This window comes from Triturus cristatus, chromosome 4_2, assembly GCF_964204655.1.
Source record: "Triturus cristatus chromosome 4_2, aTriCri1.1, whole genome shotgun sequence".
In the NCBI taxonomy this organism is placed as follows: domain Eukaryota; kingdom Metazoa; phylum Chordata; class Amphibia; order Caudata; family Salamandridae; genus Triturus; species Triturus cristatus.
This window is the reverse complement of record NC_140586.1, coordinates 594,886,884-594,905,751: the sequence shown is the minus strand read 5'-3', so window position 1 is coordinate 594,905,751 and position 18,868 is coordinate 594,886,884. Positions and strand designations below refer to the sequence as shown.

Here is an 18,868-nt window from a genome sequence, read left to right as displayed (position 1 = left end):
GATGCCCCATCAAGCCAATGGTCCGAGGGTTTACCAAGATAAGTAAATCGTTAAAGGGGCGGTCACACAGCTCCCGTGCGTGCCAGGATGTATGTAAGTTTGGCACGCGCTCTGGCACGCAGCTTGAGTGCCTTGCAGTCCGATCTAAGAAGGGGGCCTGGCTGATTACCTCGGCTACAAAGCGAATCTGTTTGAGGTTCCCAATGTGCAATGCCTGCCCACACCCGGCCCGAGTTTAGATGGTATGTGAGGGATGCTTATTATGTTTCCGATGCAGGTTGAGAGGGCAGGTAAAACTGAGGCGGGAGTTTTGGGAGATTCAAACGAAAGATTTGTCATATAATTCAATGTGTAGAAGTGTTACTTTTGTACAGACTGTGAGTTATATTAGAGTTGTTACAATGAATGTCTAAAATACTCTAAATCGTCGTATTCCTCTTTACGAGAGAGCTAATAATAGTACAGGTGTAATTGCTTCAAGATTAAAAAGTCCCTGTTAATTGTAAGTGCGAAGACCGAGTTGAGGAGTTCAGACTAAGGTGGGCTGCAGCCTTTTTTAGAGATTTTTTTTTTCTTGTGTTTTTATTTATATTTATATATATATATATATATATATATATATAATATATTTTTTTTTTTTAAATTAGACCGTGCTTGTGAATAAATCAGAGGCATCCTTCATACCTTTGCTTGGCCTCTGTTTTCTCCTAACCCGTTTCTAATATCTGGTTTTCTAGAAAACGGTGGTTTGTAGACTCCAGGGAAATGTGAAAGTTCTCGCCAGCTTCCTTTGATTTATTTTAAAATGTGTGCTAACAATGTTTATTGCACGATGTTAATGTTCCGCTGTTGCCTTTGCTATGCCTTAATTGGTGCCCTTAGTTTAAAGATTAAATGTATCGAGCTGTGAAAATAGATGGTCAGGAAAAATACTTTGATACAAAGGTACCATTTTATACGATTCGGATGGTGGTTTCACTTTAACGAATAGATGCGTGATTTAAACTTCTCTATCGGTGATTTTCTAAAATTGCCAGTAGCGATTGAATGTGTATAGTGTATGAAACCCTCGCCAGCACAAGTTTGCGAGCAGGTGCCCGGCGATTTGAGATCGCGTATAAGTACCAGTGCAGCAGGTGCCATGGTACCGGGGCCCAGGCCACTGGAGTTTACACGTCAGCCCCTCTCCCGGTGTGAGAGACTGCACAGGTCTCAATACAGCCTTGTTCCTTGTCCTGTTTAAGAGTTCTGTTCGCTCATGAATTGTCCCCCTGGATTTGGAAGGGGGCTTCCACCCGCTCACTTGCCTTTTACGCACCGCGTTCTGCCGGCTCTGCTGCGCCTCGAGTCCTAAGTGCCTTACACTTGGGTTCAAAGTGCAGCCGGGCCTTGGCTGGCCCTCGCTGGTGCTTCGCCAGCTGTTCAGGCTATGACCCAGAGTGTGCCACCCTCGCCCCTAACGGTCAGTAACCCCCTCTCTCTCTCGCTCTCTCCGCAGGTGAACGAGCTGTGCTGGCACGTGCGCTGCCTCTCGTGCAGCGTCTGCAGGACCGCCCTGGGCCGGCACACGAGCTGCTACATCAAGGACAAGGACATCTTCTGCAAGCTCGACTACTTCAGGTACTCGCGGCCCTCGAGGGTGGCGGGACGTTCATGGACTGTTGTTTAAGTGTCATGTATCTATCCAGTGCCCAAATATATATAGTTTCGAGCGCTATACAACGAGCGCAAGTTACATTCCACTTGGGACACAACGCAGTTCAATGGCTTTTACAAAGAGGCTCGGTTACCTGTTAAACCGTGTTTGTTTTTTATATTTGTAATTTAATCTATAACCTGAATCTGTAGTATTAACCCCCCCCCCCCCTCCCCCAATTAAAACATAATTCGTAAGGGATTTTTGGCAATGTGTAAGCATGCTTCCGAGTAGCCATGCGCTTTACAAAAACCCATTTCTTTCAATCAAATAGTAATACCTGCTTTGTTCGGTTGGACTCCTGAGTGCGCTCCTGGTCCGTCGTTTTTCTCCTCGCAAGCCGCAGGTCTGTGGGTGGCCGGTTACCAGAGACCGTTACTGTGTGTAAACCGAAACGGTATTGGGGCACACAAGTCCCTCGTAGGACCTAGAAGCTGGGGCGTGTGTGTGTAATGGCTATGGTTTATTCCAACTGGAAATAAAAACGCCTTGACTATCCTGTTCTTTTTTTAATGGAGAACTTTTTTTAAAGTAATAAAAATGCCATTCTAGTGCGTTGTTTAATTTAGATACATGGTGCCTAAATGAGTCAGTTGACAACTAAATTTATCATGTGTGAACTTGAAGGTCAGAAAAAAATGGCCCCACCGATTTTTCCGCAGCTCCACGCTAGTATCTAGAGCCAAGCGTTTGCCTCGGTCACGGCCTCAACATCCTCGGTGCAATAATATTCTATTTAATCCTGTCCGGGGAGGCGCTTTGAAACGTCTCTATTTGTCAAGGCACATCGGCATTTTACTGCTTGGGTTTGTTGTGCAGTTTAAATGGATTTCCTTTGTTAATCCATATAAATAGTGGGTACGCCTACCTCATAGGTTTGAAAGTTCTAAACTGTCACATTGAAGTCCTGGCAAAATGGTTCTGACTGTGTTTAATTTGGTGTCGCACGCCTAACATCCCTATATCTAGAGTAGATTTACTGGGAGAGTCCCCGTTTTAAAACCTGCGCCGGGAAAATGTCAGTAAATTGAGCACGTCCTGCTTTTTTAGAAAGGATCGACAGAACTCAAACCGAGATAAGTTTTCAGGGGTTCAAATGCAGGGTTACTGGTCAGCTATTCACCGAAACCAATTTTGTTCGGATAGGTGGTGCTTTAAAAGTTGAATTGAAATACTAGGTGCATCAATGTCTGTGTGAGTGGTGAGGTCTGTCTTGTTACTGTGTGGCCTTTGGTTAGTGCAAAATTGTAGTCCTACTTCTGTTTTTGTCATGTCTTTCTAAACCACCTTATCTCCCCGCCGCGCCCGTGTCGCTTCCTCTGCCTTTATCTACTCTCTGGCCTCAGCTGTCACATTATTTTCTCTTAGGTCGGTGCCCCCTCATTCATTGTCTTTTCTTTTTCCCATCATGTGTTTCTTTTAGCTGTCTGTCCCTCTTTTCTACCTCCTGGTCACAGTCGCTTCCCATTGGGGCTAGATGCTCAGTACTCTGGCAGGACCCCCTCAGATCATGTCATACGCACACACGACTCCGAATTCTTCCATATCTCACATGTGTTTACCCTCTTTGGGCTGAAGGGCCCCACTGAAGCAGGGAGTGGCCCTGAAGGGTCCCCACCCGCTCCACGCCCGTGTTTTCTCATCCGTGTCGTCCCCTTTTCACGCTGTCTGACTGGCACCTACTTATCACATCTCTCCCAATCCCCAGCCGCTGTCTCTCGTCCGTGTGGCCGTCTCTCTGTCTCCATCTTAGGGTCACTGAAGGATTGAGGGCCTCTGAAGACCCCACCACCCGCTCCACGCCCGTGTTTTCTCATCCGTGTCGACCCCTTTTCACGCTGTCTGACTGGCACCTACTTGTCACATCTCTCCCAATCTCCAGCCGCTGTCTCCCGCCCGTGTGACCGTCTCTCTCCCTCTCTCCATTTTAGGCGCTACGGGGCCCGCTGCTCCCGGTGCGGCCGGCACATCCACTCCACGGACTGGGTGCGGAGGGCGAAGGGGAACGTCTACCACCTGGCCTGCTTCGCCTGCTTCTCCTGCAAGCGGCAGCTCTCCACCGGGGAGGAGTTCGCGCTGGTGGAAGAGAAGGTGCTGTGCAGGGTGCACTACGACTGCATGCTGGACAACCTCAAGAGGGCCGTCGAGAACGGTAAGCGGCCGCTCCTGCCATGTAAAGTGCACAGACCCAGCTACCCGCCATGTTTCCTGTGAGCCTTCATTGGGGTGTGGGCTCACCTGCTGCTCTTTGTCGTTGCAGGCGGCAGGGTGAGCGTGGAGGGAGCCCTGTTAACGGAGCACGACGTGAACCAGCCCAAGCCCGCCAAGAGGGCCCGCACCAGCTTCACCGCAGACCAACTCCAGGTAGAACTAAGCGCTTAGAGGCCTTTGCCGGACCATGGATAGCGCCCCCGTGCGTGTTCTCGGACGCGCCCTGCTCTGCAGGGTCCTGGTGCCCGCATTTACTTACTGCTGTTCCATTGCTTTGACCCTTTTCTTGCCTTTCTTCCAAGAGTTCCACTGAAATTGTGTGATGTTAACAGTTATTATATAATGTTCTTACTTTTTTGGCTCTTTCTACTGGTGTGTGATGCTGTAGTTTAAAATGAAACCGACTACTGTTCATTTCTGCCAGCGAGGGCCTCACTCCTAGTTTACACGCAGCTGTTCAGCGTGTTTTGTTTTTATTTTACAAGTTTGCAGTGTGTCTGCGCTGCGCCCTTGTGTGCCTGCGGTCTCGCTTGAGTGAAGCGGGGCCACCCCCGAAGGAGCGCGCTGCTCGCTTGGGAGGGACTGCTGTTTCTCCATTCTGCAATATTTCGTTCCTCAACTGCTCGTTTGTAGCCACTTACTTATTTTTGCCAAGTGTATGGAGCATTTCAGGCTCGACTATTGGCTGTACTGTTTAATTGGAAATGTATCTGGTTTACTTCCAAATATATATTTTTCGGAATATGTAGTTTTGTGCCTTTTTTTGTTCAATGCAAGCTGCCCAATGTCCAGGGCTCTGTAGGTGTGGACTCTGGGCGTTGTCCTGCACCCTAGGGACATCCTTGTAAAACCTGGAAGAGCAGTGAGTGGGGGAGTTTACGATAACTGTGAAAATCGTTCCGGAGTGCAATGTAGAACAAAAAATGCCATTAGCGCCCCTCTAATACTGTATTGTATTTATTAATCATGATGCAGTTAATTAAAACCTTTCCACGATAAAGCGCAGTCTACACATCTAAAGACTACTAAAAGGAAGCACATCCGCAAAAGGGCGCTTTTAGAGCGTGTCTAAAAATGCCACGATTTAAAGACCTGCACACGAGCCCTTAACAGTGCAACACACGCGCGATAGAAGCGAGTGTGCGTTCAGTGCAAATAGAAGGAGCGGGAGCGTTTGGCATTCTGACCTTCGGGTAGGTTGTACAGCAGCTGTAATTAGCTTCGCCACAATGTGGTTAAAGTCTACCAGGCAGACTATTACTTGGGCACTAGAACCTTGCAAGCCGAAGGGGGCCTCCTCGCATGATCTTATTCCATAAGTATCAAAGAGGTTACATACAAGCTTTCTGCGTGCAAATTGGGACATATGCCCAGAAAATGCAAAACACTTCTCCTGGCCCCTGACTTTGCCTACATGATGGCGCGCTAGGTTCTGGGGCCCGCGGCGGGAGCGCATCCTTCGTTAGCTAGGCCAAATCTTGGCGCTAAAATCCTGGGTTTTTAGAAACTGTTGATAGATCGGAATGGATAGCTCTGGGGAGAAGGCGATTTGTATGCGTTAATGGATAGGCACGATTGTTTATACTCCTTTGAATATGCTCCTTATCGTGCGCCCACGAAAATGGCTTTATGTTAATTGCAAGTTTAAAAGCATAATGGGGTAAGTCGGGGTGCTTCCCAGAGATGTAGTGGGTCTAGCGCCTCTAAAACCTCGCTGCAGTTCGGTTCACTGTTATCCTGAATTTCTTTCCAGAGGAGTGTTTTTCCTTTGTCCTAGGGGCCCATTCTTAGGGATGCCGAATACTTGAAGGGCACTTTGTTGTACTAGCCCTTGTAATCCGAATTCTAAACACATTTGTGCAGGTGACGCATTCTGCAGAAGGTGAATGTGAGGCGAAAGACTTTACTCTGAGGGCTGTGCAAGAATAGGCATAGCTTTCCGGTGAAGGCTACCCCCCGTAGGCGAACATTGGGATCATATTTGCTTTGATTGCCCCCAGAATTGCTTTCCAAGTTGGCGTGGGGAATTTACTGTGCAATATTTGAAAAGCGGCGATGAGTGAAGCAATGCAATGCAAGGCTTTAGCGTAGTTGGGTGGAGTTTAGGGGAATGGCACTCATGGAGCTAGACCCCTAGATATCTGTAGCTCTTTTCTACCAGTTTACCTCCAGGTACCATTTTTCCTTTATTTTATTTTTTTGGCGGTTTCTGAAAATAACTATTTTAGTTTTGTCTGGATTGACTGGCTTACGGCTTGTTGCACAGTAGAGAGCCAATGGGGGTTAATTTTATGAGTATTATATTGTGTGCGTGTTGGAGTGACATCAGATTTTGTGTACATTTTTGGGGGGTGTGAATGTGCCTCATCCAATGCTTTACGCCAACCTGAAATGAAGAGGTTAAACCATGTTTGGGCGAGTACACATACCTATTCTTAGGCCCCATCCAGTTGAAATTGGTGGAGTTAGGCCCTTATTTGTACCCAGGCTAACCGTTGGCCAGGTTTCGGAGTACAGGAATGTATTGCTCTCAGGAGATTAGGCGTGGTATTACATGGTGCCAATTTATGCCACAGCAGATTACCATCAGCATGGTCAAAAGCTTTTGAGAAGTCAAAGCAAGTGTAGAATTGTTGCCTTTTCTCAGCGTATTTCTGTAATGGCATGGAAAGGGCCACGCGATTGTCTGTCATGCTTGACTTGAAATCCTGTTTGGTTGCGCAAAAATTGACCTGTTTCTCCTGCACAATTTTCCAATTCCTGCAGCAGGATGCCTGCAGAGATCTTTGAGTCCATGTCTAATAGCGCAATCATGCAATAGCTGTCTGGCGTCCTAGTTGGGGCCTTTTACTTGTAAATCAGTTTGAGGATTGTTCCTCACCAAGACTCTGGTATGAAATTTTCTTGGAGGCAGAAATTGAGTAGTTGGTAGAGTAATTTGCTCTACAAGTCTGGGTCGTGCTTTGAAATTGAAGCTAGCAAACCATTTGGGACCTCTAATAAACCTTGTCTGATGTTGGCTAATATAGCATGTTTTGAGTATTATTGTGATGCAGGGTTTAAATCTGTGGATTTCTGGGCTTTTAGAGCTTCTGTTTAACTGTATTGGCTAGCACAAGTTTTAATACGTACACCTATCGAGTCTTTGAGTGAATGGCACAACTCGCCACAATCGCATAGTTGGAAAGTCCTTTATTTTTTGTATTACTTGTCAACTGTGGTTTGTGCAGCGCGCTTTTGAAGCCAAGTACATGACACCACGCAAAATTAGTTCTTATTGAACAAATGTTTTTGTATTTCTTTTGGTGCTTTGTAAGTTATATATATATATATTTTTTTTTTTATACAGTGGCATTCACCAATAGGTAGCTAGGTCTGCTGTCCTAGGAATAGCTTTTATTTTTATTTTTTTGTGTTGCTAATAACTTTTGACCTGTTTGACAAATGTCCATGAAACTTACCAAAAAGATGCTACTTTATGACTGGTTTGTGCATGGAAAGGTGCGGGATGATTCGTCAAGTGGTGCTTTGAAAAAAGGGGAGTCCAAAACACAAAATCCCCATATATTTTCCATAGATGTTTTAAACAAGTGCTACAGCAAAAAAGTGCTGAACGAATTAACACCAAATTTGGCAGGAACCTAGATCTTGGTCGGCAGATTGTGCTCTTTGTGATTTGATATAAATCAGTTCAGTTGTTTTTAAGGAAAGAATTGTCAAATATAGATATCTTGATGGTTGGGTCAGTGAGTCTCGAGACTCTAGCAGCAGTGCCAATTTAAAAATAGAGCATTCTGTTTGGACCAGGGAGCTTCATTTCCCTTGGGCCATCTCGCTCCCATGGAAGTCAGACACTCGCAAGAAAAAATGCTCTGACTGCCAGAAACGTGATAAAAAATGTTGCTGGCAGCCATTTCAGGCCTCGAGGACTTAGTCCACTGTCCTGAACATAAAATAAAAATAATATAGAGGAGCAGCGTAATTATACTCTGCCCCCTCAGGCTCCATGGGGTCCCCCCCACACCCCAGGCCTGAATAAAAAAAACATCTGTAGATTCTGCTGCAATCCCGCTGGACTCAGTGAGATTGAAAAAAAAAAATGCTGGGCCTCTTTCTTTTATGGACAGGGTGCATCAAACACCCCCCCCCCCCTCTTCCCACACCAGCACATGCCACCCGAAGCAATCTCAGGCCCTTGGGAGAGCCACCCTGAGGCCAAAAAAATTCCCAAAAAGGGGAGGGGGCCCATGCTGCCCCCATCCCTGAGCCTCTGTAGGCCCAGAGCACCTCATTCCCCAGTGCCCTTAAACTAATTAAAAGGGAGGGGGGCCACATGCCCCCCCCCTCCTTGAGCCATTAATGGTTCCCAGGACCCATCCCTGGGGCTGGTTCACTAGCTGTGTGCCATGGAGCCCACCCCTGGGACATAGCAGTTTCCCTTCCCGCACCAGTGAGTGTAGGGAAATCTGCTTTTGCTGCTGCCAAGCGGAAGCTATTTTGAATCTCCTGCCATGCCGAAGCAAGCAGTCTGCTCCCAGTGGGGTGGTGCTTAAAAAAATGCTCCTGCCAGCTGGGAGCAGACTTTTGATCGTTTTACCTGCCTGCTGTGATACGGACAGGAAAAATGATAAAAATATTACTCGCACCTGGAGGGAGCAGCTTAAGTAGCTGGTCCCTACAGGCGGGAGCAAGGCCGGTTCCCGCTGCATGTGTTAAGGCAGCGGGGACCATGGTGCTCTCCCGCAGACCCAATGAACGTATGTTGAATTTAATGCGTGGTGGTGGCTCCAGTTATAGTTGACTGTGCGAACGCTAACTGGTAAAGATGTGTATTTTTTTTTCTTTGTTCAAGTTAATGTCACTGACCTATTCACCTTACTAGAGCTGTACTTTAACCTGTTTTTTTTCAGTGAATATATATATTTTGTTTTAATGGGGATGTTACATTTTACAGCATGAGTCTTTAGCCGATTTTTGGCCTTCTGTGTGTACATTCCCAAAAGCTGTTTCACATTTAGTGCACTTTTACCGAAGATGATAACCAGAAAATAATGCATTCGGAATGGCCGTTGAAAGTAAAACGCAAGATTGAATGTAGCCAGGCTCCTGCAGCTTCTATACAGTGCTTGAACGCAGTGGTGTAACAAAACTTCAGCCCCCCCCTCCCCCAACCAGTCACAAGCACGAAGGCCAGTGCCGGAGGGGGCCCTCTGGATCTCGGGGCTAATGTTGCACCACTGCTTGTAGGTGGTCGTCCATGACGCTCAGTTTAAAATTTAGAGAATCTGTCATCAGTGGGAGAAGCAAACCCCACAAACTTTTGCTATACCATTACAAAATGAAGTTAAACGAATATAAGGCTGTGTAGTGTTCTAAACTTTATTTAAACACTTCAGAGTATGCTTATTTTCTGTCTGCCACTTGTAGTAATACAGCAAAAATGGAAATTTACAAGACTGTGGACTTGGAGCCGAACTGGCCCAGTCTTTGAGAGGTGTCGACTTGGAATGAGCTCCTGTGTCCCCTTTTCTGTACCAGGGTCTCCATGCCTGTAAGAGGGCAGTGTCCTTCAGTTCTCAGAGAATGTGCATCCATTTGGCTCCTGGTACATGTTGCGATGCTGTAATCCATGCCCCTGCCACAGAAATGGTATGACCTGCTGCTGTCCGCAGGGTCAGACTGGCCTGTGGGGCAATCGGCCAGTCTCCGACTGCTGGGTCTGTAAGATTAGTGTGTGGGTCGTGTGTTGGCTATTCGTGGGTTTATTTTATGATTTACTGGGCCAGTTTTTGCTTTTATTTCCCTGATTTAAAAAAAAAAAAAAAAAAAATTACCTCCGCCTGTTATGCCCAGACGTGGGTCCCAGGCTCACTTCACCACTGGATACAAGCTATCCTGGCTGAAGAGGGGTGATTCCCCGCAACCGGTCCCAGGATGCTTGTTTCCAGTCCAGGGAGGACCTGGCTTAGCAGTTCGGGCTGGAATGTTCCCATGAGGCACAGGGTCAAGCCTGATTTGCATATGGCCTGGTCTAAACTGGTGTGGCATGGTGAGCAAAAGAATGATTGATTTAACCCAGATCTCTTGACTGGGGGTGAATGTTTTGATTTGTTCTGCATGCCGTCCATCAATTGTCTTTCATTATCAGCTAGGACATAGTCCCAGATTTACCATTGTATAACTAATGCACATTTCCGGAGTCATAAGGGCTCATCCCTGAGGTAGGGTTTTCACTCTGCTAGCTCCAAATTGTTGGACCAGCTTGCTGCAATTGTGGCAGATTCCTAACCTTGCTAGCCTTCATATGTCATTCAATAATTTTTTCTGTTGGCTTCATATAATTATTGTCTGGTAGACATTGTCGTTTTTTCACCCTATTGCCAAGATTCCTGGGGTAGATGTGCACTTGACCACCATTAATTAATTTATATTGGGTTGTGGAAACAAACGTATTGGCATTCTTTATTCATAGAACCTGGACTGAAGGACCTCAAACTCTGATCATCGGATGCTGATGTGAGTGCTTCTGTGAGGTGGCTTTTGCACATGTCCAACCAGGGTTGTGGGCAGCTAACTCTACCTGTTTCATGCCAAGGTTTCTCTGCCAAGACCGACATAATGGCTGCAAAGTGCCAGTCTCCAGTTGTTGGGCCAAATAAGAAATCACATGCAGGCATTCATACTTTACCTTGTGTATGGTCTTCTCTTAAGTGGCTACTACTTTCCTAATCTGGAGTCTGTGGTGTAAGGAGTCTCCGCCCCTGAGGCACCTGAAGAGATCTACACATCTTGTCCAAGGAGGTAAAGCAAGTGACTTTTCAAGACAAACAAGAGAGATGGGTTAAACTACCCTGGGCAGGGCCTATTGAATTTAAATGGAGCTTTGCCAATTTCATGATGATTTATCACAAACAAAGAGGGGGGACCCAGGAGCTGATAAAGGTCCAGTGTCCATGCTCCATATGCCAATATCAAAACCACAAGAGGACACTGTTCCTGTTGCATGGTGCAAACAGTCACCAATGCATAAAGGTGCAAAAAGTCACCCATTTATTAAAAAGGAAAGAAAAAGAAAGAGATTCATGATAACCGGATGTCGATGGGATGCAAGGATGCTGAGAGGAGGGTCTGGCATGGATTGAGGAGACCATGTGAGGTGAAGACTTGTGTGGGCCCAACGAGAAGGTAAACAAGAATTTTAGGCCTGGATGAATGTCTTGTTCTAAGGAAGATTCTATTCTACAACATGTGGCCCTATTCTATCCGTTTGTGTGATGTTAATCAACAGATGATTTGTTACGTTGTTGGCATGTAAGGTTGGGCATTCTATACTTTAAAATATTGAGGTTATGGTAAACTTTATGGTATGTCATTCATGTTTTGGAGTGGTATAACATGTAATTTTTGTGGTACAGTGTGTTATGATGTATGGAACAATGTGGTATATTAAGGCTGCGGGATGCTGTGGTGTTTTACACTAAGTTAGCTTACGCTATACGATAGTGTTAACTGACCTTGTGGTGTCCTGTGCTTTATAATTCTATGGACTTTTCAGGAGGAAAGACTCCATTGAGAAAGCTCCATGCTCTGTGGTGTTAGGTGTCACCCGCAAGTTAGCAGCAGTGTCAGCCAAATGATCCCATCCGCTATTTCCCTAAGAGTGTACGTAGTTTGTTAGCCCTGGATTAAAAACGAGTGCCACTTCTGCATCCCTGCTAGCCTAATATAGATCCTATTCGACCACTAGAGTTAATAGGGATACCTGCATCTTTAAGGTGCTGTGCTAGTGGTGTGTGGGCACTGCACTGACCAGTGACACAGTACTTCAGTGGGGAGCAAGAAGGATGTTACTCTTTCATGCGTATTTATTTATAGGTATTATTTTTGCACACCAGTCCAGCACTTCTGCCCGCGCTCACCACCCAAGTACCTTGACTAACAACACAGAACTACATCTGTATGGCCAAAAGCTGGCTCTATTGGGTCAGCTGCATCCCTGCTCAAGGGTCCCATCATAAGCAAAAGGTTTAAGGTCACGTGCCCTCTTCCACCAGAATGGGTACAATGCCAGCTCCCCAAGCAGACCTGAGGTCAAGTCTTGTACACTTGAATAACACGTTGAATCCGGTCATTTAGTCGATTGACTCATTGCATCCACTGCTGAAGTCTGCATCACTGAAGGCTGCAAGATCGAACCCCTGTGAATTAATTGAATGTCACAAAGAAAGAACAAGGCAGAACTTAATTTGATGGGGAACCTGACGTTGGCATCTGAAGGATATGTATATTTTTGGAGAATCTGCCGCACATTACATGTGGCTGCACAGAATATGCCTACGTAATCTATTGTGCAATCTCTGAAAGTGGAATTGCTGGTTGACCTGGGACTAAAGACAGATTTGCATGTGGTTAAGTATTTACAAAGGCACGGGAAAGTTGAACGCGATTCTACCCAGAAAATATACAAGTGATTTAGATTAGTCAAAAATGACATGCTTAATAACAAAACATAACTCCTGCTAGTTGGATGATCGTTAAGATTATTACACATGCTTCTTAATAGGTGTTCACATCACCTTTCAGAAATACTCTGATCCTCTGAGATTTAGGCTTCCAGTTATTTGGCTACTAACGTGGAGATTTGCAGGAACTGACGGGCCCAGCAGGACTCCAGAACTACACAGACCAGAAACACTCTTTTGTTGGTTGAAGTAGGACAACCATCAAAGCTCTATTTGGCACCGGACGCTCTTGGGCTAAGGGTGGGGGGGGGGGGGGCAGTCTTCACCTGTCGGAGCCTGGAAGAAACTGGGCTGGACAATCCCTCCAAGGTCTAGTGTTTTCTGGGTGTTCCTTTTTGCTGTCCTGCTATTTAATGTGCAATGTACTCTTGCATCACGGGTAAGAGGAAGTCAACAGCTCAACCTATAGTAAAACACAGGTGCCCAAAAGCCACAATTATAAGTTACCTCTTTAATGCGTATGGCCTAACTAAGAAATTACAAATGTGATGAGATTAACCTCGACACAGCAAACTACACTAAAGGGTCTAATGATACAGAATTGACACTGTTGATGACTAAACAAGCCTTCGCTGGCAGTGATTTATGAACCCTGCAAAATAAAGGGCTAAAAACCCACGAGTGATAACCGAAGGCATGTGTAATATTAGTGTTTATCTGACTCTAAATGCACAATCTGCAATTCATTGCCCCCCAAAAAAAGAGAATTACCTCGACACCCAAGTAGAAAGGTTCAAGCTATATCTGGCCCTGGAATTAATAGTATCAATCCTCCTTATTACTAGGACAATAGACTCATTTATAATGTGTTTTTAACTTTCATAATGCTACTTTCGACCTGGTTTCTGCGATTGTTGTAGAATAGCTTTACAAGATTGTCAAACACTTGATCAGCGATAATGTCCAAATGAGTAACGCGTGAAGCTTCAATCAATCAGGAAATTTGTAGTGCGCACTAATTACCCGTGAGGGTCTCAAGGCTCTTGGGGGGGGGGGGGGGGGGGGGCTGCTACTGCTCGAATAGCCAAGTCTTGAGTAGCCTCCTGAAGGTTACTAGGTATTGGGTCTGCTTTAGGAGGATGGGGAGGGTGTTCCAGGTCTTGGCGGCGAGGTAGAGCGATCTGCCGCCGGAGGTCGCTCTTTGGATGCGGGGGACAGTAGCGAGGGTGCGGTCGGCGGAGCTGGCGGTTCGGTAGAAGGTGAGTCTTAGGTATGCTGGTCTGGTGTTGTGGAGTGCCTTGTGTGCGTGGGGGAGGAGTTTGAAGGTGATCCTCTTGTTGACGGGCAGCCAGTGCAGGACTCGGGTGGGATGTGATGTGGCTGTGTCACGGGATGTCGAGGATCAGGCGGGCGAAGGCGTTTTGTATGTGTTGCATGTGTTTCAGCAGTTTGGCTGGGGCTTCCGCTTAGAGGGTGTTTCCGTAGTCCAGCCTGCTGCTGACGAGGACCTGGGTGACCGTTCTTCTTGTGTCGGTGGGGTTCCACCTGTAGATCTTGCGGAGGGTGTTGAAGCAGGAGGATGAGACTACATAGACCTGCTTGGTCATGGAGAGCGTTGAGTCCAGGGTGAACACCAGGTTGCGTGCGTGGTCGGTGGGTGTCTGTGCTGCTTCCAGGGCGGTCGGCCACCAGGAGTCGTCCCAGGCTGAGGGGGCGGAGCTGAGGATGAGGACCTCAGTCTTGTCAGAGTTCAGCTTCAGACGGCTGTTCTTCATCCATTCGGCAACGGCTTTCATTCCTTCGTGGAGGTTGGTTTTGGCAGTGAGGTGGTCCTTGGTGAGGGAGAGGATTAAACGATTTCTAAAGTTTACTAATCTTTGTGACACAAGATGTTCTGTTGGTGGAACTCTTGTTCATGCCTCTACTGAGTTGTTGGTTCCACCCAGGAGGGGAGCCTGTGCGGAGATTGTCCCCTGCTGTAACCCAGACCCAATGTCGCCTACAAAAATTAGACCGGAAAATGGGTATCCTCAGGGAAGCACAGAGACTCATAGGACATGAATCCATTGAAAGAGGACCGGCTATTGGTGCAGCCCTTGCTGGGACCCATGTTAAATATACCTCAGGCCCCGAAGAAAAATCAGTTAAAGGATATTCCTGTCTTGCATTTACCCCTGGAAGTAACACTGTTTGTTTTAATCTTAAATGATGTCTCGTCCTTTAATGAAACTGAATCTGTTAATTCATTGGAGAAAAAATACATTCATTGACTAACAGAGTAGGTAATGTGCAACATCTTAATGGTGAGATGAGTCCCTTTTATAAAGGTAACGCAAGGAAATCCTGTGGAGGAGATTGCATTGCAATTCAGTTTTAGAACTTTGTATTTCTATGATGTATTCTCAGTGCTTTAAATCCTTAATCTCATCCGAATAGCAGAATAACACCAGTTACTCTAGGCTTCTTTTACAAACCAGGAGACTCCGTGCGAGAATAGTCTAGCAGCAAACGAACCAAGGTTCTTTTGAGTAAAGAGAAACGTATTGATTTTGCGTGGGAACATTAGATCACCGCCAGGTGAACAGGATTGACAATGACATAAAGCTATAACTTAAGGCAGACATTTCTCTCCTCTCCAAATTAATTCCCATCAAACAGGAGATATGCAACGCCCTGCTCAGAAGAGCGAGGGTTCTCCGTCCCAACCAGATCAAACCGAAATAAAGCCAGGAGTATTAATCCTGTGTAAAGGATTATCTAATTCTGTACAGGTTACTGAAACACATAGTTTAATAGCGAATGCAATTTTTAATTCATCTCCAATGCCTTCCACATTCTAGGTTTTGGAGTGGGCAAATGCGCTAACCAAACATAATGCCGGTCTGCTGGAGACTTGGGTAACCGAGGAGTGGACAGCTATACAATCTTGTACTCCAGTTACCCGATCAGCATCTGGCAGGGCAAAGGGAGGGTTACCAATTGTTATTTCGATCCTCCTTCCAACAGATGTATTATGGTCCAATTTAAAATCACATTTTCACTTAATTTCAAGTTTGAACTCCACTCATGAGTTAGGATTTTGCATTTTGTTAAAGTATTTAACTCGCAGCAGGTGGACCGAATTAAACCGCTGGAAGCACAAAGAGAGGCTCATAAGTAATAAAGTCATTTTATTTAGGCTGGGGACTTAAATGCTCATTTATGTCTGAAATCTGACAAAGATATTTGGGGTTATGAAGACAACTGAAGGAGGAAGGCCGGTGTATCTTTGTGTACTCGCAGTACAGAGAAGCACTCCATATACTCCTTGCTAGGTTTAACTTGAACCTTGTGGCTGGTATAGGGAGCTCCATTAAATCAAATATGTTACCAAAGTTTAGTGCTAAAGGGGCCTCAACTAGTCTTAATCTTATTGTAATCTAGGGTAATTTTACTCGGTTTATGTACTGGCTTTTGCACAACTTGGCGTGATCGCAATATGTTAACTATTGACCCAACTATACCTTTGCCTGAAACCCTGCCTCCCTAAACTAGAGTCAATATGGAGGCCCAGTGACACGATGGATATCCATCAAAGTGGTCCGGGGTGCAGCCTACAAAGTTAATGGCAGATTTAGTTGGTTTAAATATGTCTGACTTTTATGTTCCTCCAAGAACAGCTGACTGCAATGGATATAATTACATCCTTTGGAAAAATCTGCCGGTCAGCGGATGTTTTTGCTTACAAAAAATAAATCAAGCCGTAAACATTTAAAAGGTTGGTTTGACAGCAGATGCAGACAGGCACTAGATAATCTCAGGATTTCATTAAAATCTCTTCCGAAACTACCTTACTTGGTACAAGAAGCCAGAATAAACTATTACACATGCCATATTCCAGTGGACAACCATACTAGAAAGAAGCGTGGGGTTATCATGTTAAAGTGAGTGTCTCCGAAGACCACCCGTTACTCTGGCGCACCATTAACTCTTCTTTTTTGTTTTGGAAACAAATTGCAAACATAAACAATAGGACCTCTTCTAACACATTTTTCATTATATATTCAAATGTATTAACTTTTAAAGCATAATGTGTTTATAGCCGGAGAAAGTGAGTATTTGTGTCTATACGGCAAGATGTGCACTTTTTTTTTTTCTTTTTTCCCTGAGGTGCAAGCATTTGTGTTTACAGCCGCATTAGGCGAGTACATGTGTGTTGTCACTGAGGTGAGTACTTGTCTGCATATCTCTGCGCCCCACCTTGCCATGTCACTCCACCTGGTCTTCTCACCACCTTCACTCAAAACGAGACTTTCTAGCCCCTCAGTCTCAGGAGTACCTGTGGTGTCATTAGAGTTTTAGGAGGCCTCTAACAGTCTCAGAAGGTGGGCATTTGATGACATCCGAGTCAGAAGACTTTCACATCTGGGAGTGAAATCCCGCACTTCCCTCTCACATCGAGGATCCGTGGTGAGAAAAGAGGTAGGGCAGTCTCGAACACTGGGGGTGGGTCAGGCAGGGGCAGGTCCACCCTTCAGCCCCTCCGTCTCGGGAGGGGAGTCTATGGATAGTGATGTCAGGGGGCTCCGCCCAGAAGCCCCGGTGGTGCACTTACTGGTGTGTATAAAGAGAGCAGCCCCTGCGCTGATTACCAGCTTTGGAGGGGAATGAGGCAGACTTAACTTACAGCGAGTACAGATGTCTGACCAAGCTGCTTTACATACATAGTTTTCACTACAGCTTCATCCAGCTCAACATGGGCTCTTTAAATTTCATCTTTTGAATCCTTCGGTTCTTCATCCACTCCATCCACTCCATCCATATATGCATTCATCCATCTGTTCCTTTCCATTGTACAATATTGGGTGTCCAAGAAGGCTGAATTCAGTTCTTTGTATCTGGTGATCCTATTGAAGTTAGGAGAAGGTAATCATTTTCTTGACTATGAGGAAGTTTATAGGGTGGGTGTCCTCATTAAAGTCTATGGAAAACATCTAGCTCATTGGGAAGGTGATCGTTATTCCAAAGTGGGTGATATAAATAGTGAAAGTTTAGTAGTGTGCCTTTCATCCGTCTTCAAGTTACCACAGGTAGGAAACGCTGCTCTGAGAACACTGCCCATCTCTCAACTAATTCGGAGCATACGGCGAAAGGCCAACTTTTCTAGGTTCTTTTTTTAATTATACGTACCCAATTAAGTTATTTTCATATGACCTGTGTAAACTCAAAAGAATTGGGATTTTCAATTCCGCCTCAGTCAAATGCCCTGGAAGAGATGGTGCAGAGTTTTCTCAAACGGTGTGGGACTGTCCCATAGTGGCTAGAATATGGCAGTGGTGATGTTAGAAATTGGGGTCCCCAGTTGGCAGCAGCTGGTGCCGGTGTCAAATAGAGGCCCTTCTTCCTAAGTCAGAGTAAGGGGGCTACACCCTTTGATAACCCCTGCTCAACCCTCTGGTAATGTAGCACGAGCAGACAGGCCTATCTCAGAGACAGTGTGTGAAGCATTTATGATTGTACACAATAACACTGGAAAAAGCTACAAAACAGACACCACAACCAAGTAAAGAAAAATAGTTCTCTTTATATAGGTTGGGCATGAAACGGAGAAATGCTCAAAGAACCACAACGCACAATTTTAGATTCATTTGGGGTGATGGAAGCACTCATACGTGCAGGTGGAACAAGCTTAGTTCGAGATCGGGGCCTAGGCGGCCTGATGATACACAATGTACTGGAGATATAACTGGGGCACAGCTCCACGGGGGAAGGTGCAGGATGGCAGGCGGGCTGACAGCGGCCACAGCTCCTTGGCTGCAGCGGCCCACGGCAGGCACCCATGCTAATCTTAGGACGGAGTTTGAAGGCGGCACCCAGCGGCACACGCAGAAGATGGCAAGGTTTGTGATGTGGGGGCTAGCGTGGGCACTCAGCGGCACAGTTCCTCAGCTGCAGCGGTCCACAATAGCGATGATTCTTGTAGTATCTCCTCGTGGTCGGACTAATGCAGGCACTCTGCGTCACAGCTCTTCGGCGGCAGAAGCCCACACTAGCGATAGTAATGGTTTTCATAGCAAAGCCAAGACGGGCACTCAGCGGCACAGCTCCTCAGCTGCATCGGCCCACAATGGTGATGGCATTAGTTTCCATAGCAAGTCAGATGCGGGCACTCGGCAGCACAGCTCCTCGGCTGCAGTGGCCCACAATGGTGATTGCAGTAGTTTCCAGAGCAAGTCAGATGCGGACACTCAGCGGCACAGCTTCTCGACTGCAGCGGCCCATAATGGCGAGAGCAATAGTCCCCGTAGCAAGTCAGATGCGGCGTTTCCTACATTAGAACTAGTCCCTGGATTTCTCGACCGAGGCCTTACCTGCAAGTAGGATTTCCCCCCCACCCCCCTTCGGCAGGAGGCAAGCTCGATTCAGGCCCTTGGGTAGTTGCTTCAGTAGATGGATGAAAGTTTCAAAGTCCTTTTTTTCTTGTTACGTGGACAGAGGTTCGTCTTGGCATCCCGAAGTT

The 18,868-nt window shown here is 46.1% G+C and overlaps 1 protein-coding gene across 4 annotated transcripts in view; it reads left to right on the top strand.

The window, feature by feature from the left end:
- LHX8 (LIM homeobox 8) overlaps positions 1-18,868 on the top strand; it is a 133,565-nt gene that overhangs the window by 35,345 nt on the left and 79,352 nt on the right. For all 4 annotated transcript variants that reach the window (XM_085602268.1, XM_085602269.1, XM_085602267.1 and 1 more), the window contains 3 exons: positions 1,499-1,620; positions 3,628-3,848; positions 3,957-4,060. In XM_085602268.1, coding sequence (XP_085458394.1) covers positions 1,499-1,620; positions 3,628-3,848; positions 3,957-4,060 — 447 coding nt within the window. The remainder of the gene's footprint in view (positions 1-1,498; positions 1,621-3,627; positions 3,849-3,956; positions 4,061-18,868) is intronic.